At 38.2% G+C, this 11154-nt stretch overlaps 1 protein-coding gene across 2 annotated transcripts; it reads left to right on the forward strand.

Annotated features, from left to right (window-relative positions):
* Positions 1-772: 772 nt before the first annotated feature.
* LOC131047656 (pentatricopeptide repeat-containing protein At5g27110) lies at positions 773-4900 on the forward strand. Of its 2 annotated transcripts, XM_057981454.2 has the most exons (4): positions 773-3039; positions 3208-4271; positions 4371-4535; positions 4702-4900. In XM_057981454.2, exons 1-2 carry the CDS (start codon positions 1356-1358, stop codon positions 4203-4205), a joined length of 2682 nt encoding a protein of 893 aa, XP_057837437.2. In that variant the 5' UTR covers positions 773-1355; the 3' UTR covers positions 4206-4271; positions 4371-4535; positions 4702-4900. The 2 variants fall into 2 exon arrangements, with proteins under 2 accessions (XP_057837437.2, XP_057837434.2); XM_057981451.2 differs by having other exon boundaries at positions 773-4271.
* Positions 4901-11154: the final 6254 nt, after the last annotated feature.

Consider the following 11154-nt stretch of genomic DNA (forward strand, 5'->3'; position numbering starts at 1 on the left):
TCCCAAAAACATCCGTATTGAATTGGACATACAACTAGACCATGCCCTTGCATTTTCACTATTTATCAAATGGAAGAAGAAACCCTAGCCCTATCTATGGATACATATATAATCTAAGTTTAATAAATCTTTAGAATGGAATGAAGGTCGAATTACACATGCCCTCATCTACTCTAGAAACACACATTTCTTATCGACAATCTTCTTCTCAAGAAGATGAATGCATGTCAACTCAACCCCATAATCCTTGTCATAGTAACATATTGGCACATTGAACACACCTTTGATGATAATAACACCTTCAAACACTTAGTTAATTCTATCACCACCTAAGGTAGCATACTTATAGTTTTACTAAGACAATAGAAATACCTAAGTTAAAAATTGAAAAACGTATATGTTTGATTCTTAATGTCCTTGATATCATGTAAATGATACACATTCATAACCATAAATAGTAATGTTGTACAAATTAGACCCTGAGTTGCATAAAAAATGTTCCTCCTACTAATAGATTGATCAAGTCAAAAAATGATCTTTCCATTGCTACTTTAATACCAACAAAATGCAAACCAACATCCTTCACTAATTCCCAAATTTATATATTACTTACAACCCCATGTTAGAATTAACAATTTCTTTCTCCATATATAAAACAAAATTATCTATCATATCTTCTCCACCAATTCTTTCCTTCCATCTTCTTCCACCTACACTTACACATATCTTAATTACTCACTATCCCTCTTCTCCTTCCCTTACTTACCTCAAAATTTGTAGCCATTACTTTTGAAGATATGAGAGGAACTCCCATGTAAATCTATTATAAAGTGTCTTCCAAACTCGTTGATATCCAACTACATCCAGCCACATGTATCCATTCATTTTGATAACTATAGCAAGATGCCATTTTTCTTGATCAAGGTCTTCATCATAAATTCACAAATCTAAAGGTCAATGTCGATGGCTCCTCTGTGAACTTGAGCAAATCGAATCAAGGTAATGAATGGCATTAGCATTTTGTCGAACTTTGCTAATGACGATGTCCTTCTTACTGGTTAATCTTCCAAATACATCAAGTTCAAGTTTTGAAATTTGGCATTTTAAGGCGATCCCACCTTTGTTTGGGATCTCATCAGGAGTACCATCAAGAAACAGTCTGACGATGTCTTCAATTTCAATCTTAGAATCCACTTTGGGTACTTATACACCTTGGCATGATGGTACTTTGACGTTGGAACGTACCAGGAGCCCAAGGAGTGAAACTACTGGTTCCTTACCATTGGCAAGGTCATTGTGTTAGTACTAGATTGAATAACACCGCACATTTTCTACACTCCAATTGCAATCATAAAATGACAGTGCCATCCACTCTTCATCACAATCTCACAGCATTATGTAGAGACGGCCAGTTAAAAGAAGCTTTGCACATTCTACTTACAACACACAACCCCCCTGAAGACCACTCTACATATCTTCAATTATTGCAGACCTGCAATCTCAAAAACGCGATTTCAGAAGGGAAGAGAGTCCACTCTTTAATCACTCACAGGCCATCTGCATTTGCTACGCATACAGCTTTTCATAATAAGCTTATTTACATGTATGTCAAGTGCGGAAGTTTGGTTGATGCTCGTAAAGTATTTGATCAAATGAAAGGACGAGACTGTGTCTCATGGAATACGATTATCGCAGCGTACAGAAGACATGGGTATTCTTACAAGGTAATCACACTGTTTCACCATATGCAGCGGGCAGGTCTCCAACCTGATAAGTTTACATTTGCCAGCGTACTTGCAGCCTGTGCCAAAATGAGAGCTTTGGAACAGGGTAGGGATATCCATCATAGAATAACGGAAGGGGGAATTTTTTCAGGTGTGGTTGCGAATGCCCTGGTAGACATGTATGCAAAATGTGGAAGCATAGACAAGGCACGTGAACTGTTTGACAAAATGCCTCAAAGAGATGTTGTCTCGTGGAATGCAATGATTGCAGGATACACACAAAATGGATTTGTCGAAAAGGCTTTGGAAACTTTCAAACAAATGCAATTGGCAGGTGTAAAGCCAAATTCCACAACCTTTGCCAGCATCCTCCGTGCCTGTTCCAAAATGAGAGATTTGGAACAGGGTGTGGACATCCATCAAAGCATAAAGGATAGAGGAGTTTTGTCAAATGTTGTAGTTGCAAGTGCCCTGGTAGACATGTATGCAAAATGTGGAAGCATAGACAAGGCACGTGAGGTGTTTGACAAAATGCCTCAAAGAGATGTCATCTCATGGACTGCAATGATTGCAGGATATGCACAAAACGGATTTGTTGAGAAGGCGTTAGAAGCTTTCAAGCAAATGCAATTCGCAGGTGTAAAGCCAGACTCCACAACCTTTGCCAGCATCCTTCCAGCCTGTGCTAAAATGGGAGCTTTGGAACAAGGTATAGACATCCATGAAAGCATCAAGGATAGAAGCATTTCATCTAATCTTGTAGTTACAAGTGCTCTAGTAGACATGTATGCGAAATGTGGAAGGATAGACAAGGCAAGCGAACTGTTTGACAAAATGCCTGAAAGAGATGTCATCTCATGGAATGCTGTGATTGGAGGATATGCACAAAATGGATTTGTTGAAAAGGCTTTAGAAACTTTCAAACAAATGCAACTGGCAGGTGTAAAGCCAGACTCCACAACCTTTGCCAGCATCCTTCCAGCCTGTGCGAAAACAGGAGCTTTGGAAAAGGGTATGGACATTCATCAGAGTATCAAAGATAGAGGAATTTCGTCAAATGTCGTAGTTGCAACTGCCCTGGTAGACATGTATGCAAAATGTGGAAGCATAGACAAGGCTCGCGAGCTGTTTGACAAAATGGCTCAAAAAGACGTCATCTCGTGGAATGCCATGATTGTAGGATATGTACAAAATGGATTTGTTGAAAAGGCTTTAGAAATTTTCAAGGAAACGCAATTAGCAGGTGTCAATCCAGACTCCACAACCTTTGCCAGCATCCTCCCTGCTTGTGCAAAAATGGGAGCTTTGGAACAAGGTATGGACATCCATCAAATTATAATAGAAGGGGGATTTCTGTCAGATATTATAGTTGGAAATGCTCTGGTAGACATGTATGCAAAATGTGGAAGCATAAACAAGGCATGTGAACTTTTTGATAGAATGCCTCAAAGAGATGTCATTTCATGGAATGCAATGATTGCAGGATATGCACAAAATGGATTTGTTGAAAAGGCTTTAGAAGCTTTCAAGCATATGCAATTGGCAGGTGTACAGCCAATTTCCTCAACCTTTGCCAGCGTACTTCCTGCCTGTGCAAAAATGGGAGCTTTGGAACAGGGTATGGACATTCATCAAAGCATAATGGAAGGGGCCTTTTTGTCAGATATTATAGTTGGAAATGCTCTAGTAGACATGTACGCAAAATGTGGAAACATAGACAAGGCACGTGAACTGTTTGAGAGAATGCCTCAAAGAGATGTCATCTCATGGAATGCAATGATTGCAGGATATGCACAAAATGGGTTTTGCGAGGATGCTATCAAAATCTTTGAAGTAATGAAGGACTTTGGAACATATCCTGACAGTGTAAGCTTTGCTTGTGTTCTATGTGCATGCAGCCATGCAGGTTTAGTGCATGAGGGCTGTATATACTTCAATCACATGAATAATCCTTATTGCATTAAACCTACAGTTGATCATTACGTGTGCATGGTTGACCTTCTTGGCCGTGCTGGCTATCTTGAGGAGACCCTAAACTTTATCATTAAGATGCCAGTTAAACCTGTGGTGGTGGTGTGGATGTGTTTTCTTGGTGCCTGTAAATCACATATAAACATAGGCTTAGGAGTATTTGCAGCAATGTTGCTTTTCGATTTGGATCCCAATAATGCTGCGACTTATGTTCTACTCTCAAACATCTATGCAGAAGTGGGCAGGTGGGATGAGGTTCAAATTGTAAGAAGATTGATGAAAGATAGAGGAATTAAAAAGATCCCAGGATGTAGTTGGATTGAAGGCCATAAAATGGTACATACTTTTTTGTCTAGGAGACAGATTACATCCACAGACAAACGAGATCCATGCAAAGCTGGAAAAATTAGCTTGGGAGATGAAGGCAGCAGGGTATTTCCAAATTCAAAACAGTTGGTTAATGATGTGGAAGAGGAGGAAAAAGAATCATTTCTCTGCCACCATAGTTAAAAGTTGGCAATTGCATTTGGTTTGTTAAAAGTTGGCAATTTCTTAAGAGTTGTTAAGAACCTTCAGGTATGTGCTGATTTTACACTGCAATGACAATTCTCTCTAAGATTTTTGCAAAGAGAAATTATTGTGAGAGATGCCAAGCTTTTCAATCTTTTTAAACAGGGACAATGTTCTTGCGGAGAGTATTGATGATACTAAATGAAGCAATCTGAAACATACGCTTGCACTGTAATGCTAAATGAAGCAATCTGAAACATACGCTTGCACTGTAATATCGTACACCATGTCAGACCTGGAGCAATAATGTGGGACAACGTTTTATTTTCAGTATGTATTTTTATTCTTTTTTCAAGTATTTGGCAATCTAAACCATGCTGTTGGTTTTGTAAAATTAGATGCATAGACTGTAATGCTGATCACTTCTTATATACACTTTTGGGTATCTATCAAAGACATTTTTAATAACATGGATGTTTCATCAAACTGATTTCAGGAAATCGGCAATGAAATGCAAGAAGTGGAGAATGGGGAAAAACAGATCATTTCAAGTAAATGGAAAGATGCTTAGCAGCAGGGAATGGGAGAGGAGGGCTCACAACCAACCCTTTGCAATTTTGTAGAGTTCTTTTGTTTCAAATAATAATATTTTTGCCCATGTTAGTCTGATCATTACAAATTATATTACACATTCCAGATTAGGTATATAAATTTATATAATGTGCATGTAGATTGTCTCATTTATTATTTGATATATCTAATGTTGTTTCTGTTGGCATTGCGTTGTCATTGATGTCAACTGGTATAGCAGGTTACCGGTATAGCTTGTCACCGGTAAGAAGAGGATGTCAACCGGCATTGTGGTCATTGGAGTCACCGGTATACAAGTTAGTGTTGGAGAGAAGAAACCGGTACCCGGTACATAAGTTGGTGTTAACCGGTGAGTAGACATTGGAGACAATTGGCATTATGGTATGTCAACCGGTAAGTAAAGTGTTGGCAGTGTGTTGTTGCCAACCGGTAAGCATGTGACCGGTAAGAAAGAAAGGTTGAGCAAATGGAGAAATTGCAGGCAACTGGTAAGCAGTTGGATGTCATACAATAGGACTCCCACCGGATGAAGATATGACTGACAGAGTTTGGGCTGCTGCAAGTTAGTAAGGTAGACAAAGGGGATGTCTACCGGGTTATGTGCCTGATTGAAGACATGTCTTCTCAATTTCAACAAAGTCAGGTTTAGTGCATTGGTCCATTTACTCCCACTGGTAAGTGGTAATACTTAGTTTATCCCACTACATGTAGTGAATGCATTATGAGTCTCTAGTATGTGAAATCAGAGATGTGCACTAGATCAACAAGTGAAGGCATGATAAGCTACCAAGATAGAAAAGGAAGAGCGAGTTGTGATGATCTTGCCACTTTGGCAAACCGGTTGAGATAAGGAAGGTTTGGCATTTGTAGACATGGACTCACTCCGAGATGCTAATGTCAATCGAAATGCAGATGCAGATTGATGCAATGACTACTGGCATGATGTTATCATGCATGTTACCGGTATGAAGGCAGGAGTAGTGTCAACCAGTAAATAGGGCTACCGGTATGCAAGAAAGTGCAGAATTGAAAGGCTCCCATCAGATGAAGATGAGCATGCAGTGGATTGACAAGGTTGGTGACCGGGCTGATGTGATCCCACCGACAGAACAAGAGATTGCATGGTTCAAAGGTTGACCGGTTGTATAAAGTATACACCGGTTGTGTGTTGTGGTCGGTGACTTAGCTTGAACCGACACAATGAAGTGAGTTGGATGCCGACAAAGATGACATGTGGCTACCAGGTGGCAAGCATGTAGAGGTAGATGAAGAGTGCGTCGGCGAGGTAGTTGGTGAGTAGGTTGACATTAATGTCGACTGCGAAAATCACGGGTTAGGTGCAGGAGGATGCGGCTCGAGGCAAATCGAAAGGTGAAGATTTGTGGTGTGATAATCGATGCAGGCTGTGCAGATGTAGATCGGATTTGGTGAAGGCAACCGTGAGATCATTTATGGTGATTGACAAGGTCAAGGCCGACAAACAGGTTGCAGACTGCTGAGTATAGTAAACGTGCACAGGAAGGATCAGAAGATGGTGTGTTATCTGATTTGTTGCAGGTTGTCAATCCCCAAGCAGATCAAATATGATTTGATATGGTTCATGGTTGGTGAGAGAAAACCCTAGCGCGCCAAGTTTGAAGTTATGTTTTGGCGGGAAAGCACAAGGATAAATGTGCAGATCAAAGATCATAGTTGATTGATGCTGCCAGATGCTGTGGTGCCGGATATTGAAGATCAGAGTGTGAGAGTGCAACAAAGAGTTAATCAGGCAGAGAGTTCATCGAAGAACATTGAAGTGACTGACTGCTTGAGAGAACCGAAAGAAGGGTTTAACCGGTAAGAGGAGCTTGATTGGTAAGAGATAGAGTCACCGTGAACTGTCACAGAGTTATCAGAGAAGTGTACCCGTAGTGTTTGAACCAGTAGGAGGCAGCAGAGGGTAAAACAACTACAGAGCATAATTGTCTGTTACACTGATAGAGACTGTACCGGTAAGGGACAAAGTTCAGAGCAGAGTGAGAGAAAGAGAAGAGTTGAACCAATAGGGTGAAGTGTATACAGAGGTTACATAATTCATTTGTAACCGGGTTATAACTATTGTATTGTTTGTATCCATTGTAATCACTGAGTTGGTGCTCGGTGCAGCGGTTGGTGCTCCTTTGGGTTGGTGCCCATAAATAGTTAGGGGCTGGTGCTCCTTGGTTTGGTGCTCTAAATGTTGTAATAATGTTGTTTTTATTGTGAGGCTGGATTGGAGTAGTAGACTCCAGCAACATTTCTCACTGAGGTTTTTCCCATATTGGGTTTTCCTCGTATATCTGGTGTTATGTGATGTGCATTTGTGTGTGCTTGCATCTTGATGTCTTCCCTTGTCTCACCGATATATTCACTTAGTGTTTGAAAAGCTAACCGTTACACACAGTTAGGTTTAAAAGGTTAAAAATATTGATAACCACTGATTCACCCCCCCTCTCAGTGGTATCTTGTGTTCAACAATTTCACATCTCTTTGCTTAGTGGAATAGTCAATAGATTTGTGATCACAAATATATTTTATTTTTTTAAATATGCATGACACTTGAAAATTGGCATAATGAAATTTGTAGACTAATGTTAGAGAGAAGAGGAAGAATATTTGTAGATGTAACAATATAATCATAATTTCTATTGTATTGTGCATGATGACATTTATAAATTGATACTAATGAGATGGGGGTTTGAAGGTTATTGGGAGAGAGTTATATATGACACTTTGGAGTGATCGCAGGTTTAAAACAAGAGGAACTCAAAAGGATTAGGGCTATATGAATTTTAGAAAAATGTAATGGGAATATCAATAGGATAAAAAATAATAGTACAATTAGATAAAAGTATAACGTACAATAGTTCACAAAAAAAGATGGGTAGACAAATCTCTCATTTTGAGTCATCTATGCAAGAAATATGTGATCAAACTGCTAAGCAACTAGAGTGTTTCCAATGGGAGGAGGTGGGTTTTGATCAATGTGAGCACACCAACCATTCTAGAGGTTCTAGCCATTAGCGATTGGCTCCTAGCCCATAATGGTACCATCATCTTCTTTGTCTTTATCTTTTTTTATATTAGTAAGAATAATACAAATGTGGGAAATAGCAAGAGCCAATTGAGGGTATTTTCCCTTATGTAGCCACCCCATAGTACCTTTATTGCTAGGTTGTAATGCAATACACTTGTCATGTGTTTATAGGCCCAATCACATCCTTGATGTGGAGGAGAGCCATGTGAACCACAAGTAGAGCCATGAGAGTGGTATTTGGAATGTACCACTATTTTTAGTATTGTCATTTTGATGTGTATTTTGTCGGAGAAAAAAAACAAACAGTGAAGAGACTACTGCTTTGATATCAAATGCTGGAAAACAACTAATAATGGAGATTACAAAAGGAGTGAACTCTATAAAAATTAGAGAAATATTTTCAGTTTATATCAAAACAATTGTACAAAATGTTTACAAACAAAATACAAAAAATATACAAAACATTTTGTTATTGTTAATTCTCTCTATTGAACTGTTGTGTGTTCTCTCTTTGGAGCTATTATATGTACTCACCTTGGAGTTGTGTATGCTCTTTTCGAAGCTATTGTTGCCTATGTATGGTTTTTGGAGTTGCTTCTCTATTCTTTCCTATAACTATTGTTGTTGTGTATTTTCTCTTCTTTTTTCTTCTACAACATCTTTTCTTTCTTTTTGTTTTTCACCTCTTTTTGGTTTCTACCTACCAATAATTATTTCGCACCCTGGCCCCCCCTCACCCCAAATTCTTTGGTGTTTAAAATTTTAATCAACTTTGGGAATAAAAAATGCAGGCACCAAAGCTAAATAAAGTTTGGTGGAAGTTGTGGAATGGTTTGTCTCTATATCAATGAGATTGCACAAAAGGATAAAATACACGTCATCCATTTAATGTTTTCAAAGTTGAATCAAGTGCATTTTCAAAGCTTTCCAAAGGTAATAGTATGTGACTTTTGGAGCTAACTATTAAGGCTTTAGAAATGCCACCACTATATCCATGATGCCCAAGCTACTTCTTAGCCATTTAAAACTATCTTTCGAAAGTGGCTTGGTGAAAATATTTGTGAATTGTTGCTCAAATCTAAAAAATTGAACTTTGATTGCTCCATGTTCTACAAGCTCCCTTATGGAATTATAGTGGATCTGAATATGTTTGTTTCATCCATGAAAACCTAGATTCTTTATTAGGGCTATTGATGATCCATTGTATCACAATAAATACTATCTTCTTGTTCTACCGCAAGTTTGTCAAGATCATTCAAAACTAAATACCCTAACATGCTATTGCATTTGATGTGATATACTTGGTTTTTGTTGTACTCCTAAACCTAAATTCTCTTCTTTTCATCTTGTAGAGGAGGAAATTCAAACCATTGCAAAGGTTGGTTAGACCCAATGAGGACTCAATATCCCCCTCTCCACTCCAAGCAAACCTTCAAGGTATTACAATCTCCGAGTTTGCTCATTAGGATGGTAGAGAGTGTGTAATTGTGTGATGCTCAAAGATAAAAGTGTTTTAATTGCAAAAGCTAAAAGTACAAGTTATCAAGACCACCTGAACAACTTTGTATGCTCTTTGTCCAAGATGCACACACGTGTTGAGAAGGACAATGTGGTGTGCAAATGTCCTATATGAATGAGGTACAAAAGTTCATACCAGAGGGTCCAAAATAACAGATACTTCCCACACTGTTCTAAATGCAATGAAAATACTGAACATGAAATTGACAGAATGAAAAATATTGATGAAAGATAAGAAGGGATAGATACTTATAAAAGGTCCAACAATGAAGCTTCTAACATGCTCCACAATCTTCTTTGTTGTACTTGCACACATACAACCAATGACGAAATGTTGGGGTGGTTATGATTAGAGGTTTTCCATAGTAAAACCCTCATTTCAGGGTTCCCACCTCCACAGACAACCCTGATATTGGATAAAAAGAAGTAAAAATAATGAAAAGCGAAGTAAATGATAATGACTAACAATTGATATGCTAAATAATGAGGATGAGATAACTTAGGAAAGAGCACTTCCCTCCAACACTAGAAATCAAGGGCTTGCTGGGGGTGAAGAAGAATACAAGCTTCCCAAGTTGGCAAAGCTTGGACATGGATAAAAATGGAGATGAAGCGAACTAGTGAAGTGAGGACTTGTGAGAGATCAAGACTGCAAAAAAGATTGAAAAAATGTAGCCAGAGAGCTTGAAGGGATGCCAAAGCACTTGAAGTTGCAAGAGAGGCAAAATGAAGCAAAAAGGGCAAGTTAAGAGGACTAAGAATTGTCTTGACTTAGTGGGAGTTGAAAGAGGCATTACACTACCAAAATTAGTAGGTGTAACATCTCAACAACTAGCTTCAGCCGTGGATATTTGCGGGATGAATGCATGATGCTTGAATGTCTCTGTGATGCGAATGTCTCCATGAATAATTGGAACTAAATGGTCGAGAAGATAGGTATGATAGATGGCAAAGTAGGCTGGTGAGGTGAAAACTCGGTCATCATTCTCAATTCAACTAAGTGAAGGCGTTATGCAATGTGAAATTGTACGAGGTGCAATTTAAAATGTTAAACATCTATATTCTTTGTCTAGTCACTATAAGTACATCTAACCAACCAAAACTTTCTTAATGCAACATACATAATATCATAGCCCTTGGTGCCATTAACATATTTGGGATTCTCTTATCTACTTTCCAATGTTTATCCTTTTGATGTCTTCATAAATGTGAAAATAAAGCTTATTGCATGCATTATATTAGGCTTGGTTGTTAAATACATTAGGCTTCCAACCATATTCTTGTCAAACGTTGGGTTTACACTACTGTGGCATTCTTAATTTTAGACCTATGGTTGTTGGTGTTGATATAGGCTTGTTGCTCAACATTATGAACCTCTTCTAAATTTATATGGCATACTTTGTTTGAAAAATAGAAATGCCATGTTTCATTTGTTTTACCTTAATGCCAAGGAAATATTTCAATAGATCTTAGTTTGTCATTTCAAACTCTTATTTCATGGCTTCTTTGAACTCAACAACGTAAAAATCAAATTTTCTCATAAAAATTAAATCATCTACATATAAGACAACAATTAAAATTTCACCATGAATTTCCTTGATGTAGAGTGTGGACTAAGCATTGCTTTTCCGAAGTCATTTCTTAATAAATATGAGTCAGTTGTTTTGTAACATGTCAGAAGTGTTTGCTTCAATTTGTGGAGTGCTTTCTTTAGCCTATACATTTTATTTTCTTGTCATGGGACTTCAAAACCAAGTGGTTGTTCAGCAAATTCTTTCAACACTC

This window comes from Cryptomeria japonica, chromosome 10 (genome assembly GCF_030272615.1).
Source record: "Cryptomeria japonica chromosome 10, Sugi_1.0, whole genome shotgun sequence".
Classification (NCBI taxonomy): Eukaryota; Viridiplantae; Streptophyta; class Pinopsida; order Cupressales; family Cupressaceae; genus Cryptomeria; species Cryptomeria japonica.

Excerpts from the sequence above, each read along its gene's own strand:
- LOC131047656 (XM_057981451.2), top strand. The coding sequence starts at position 1,356 with ATGACAGTGCCATCCACTCTTCATCACAATCTCACAGCATTATGTAGA.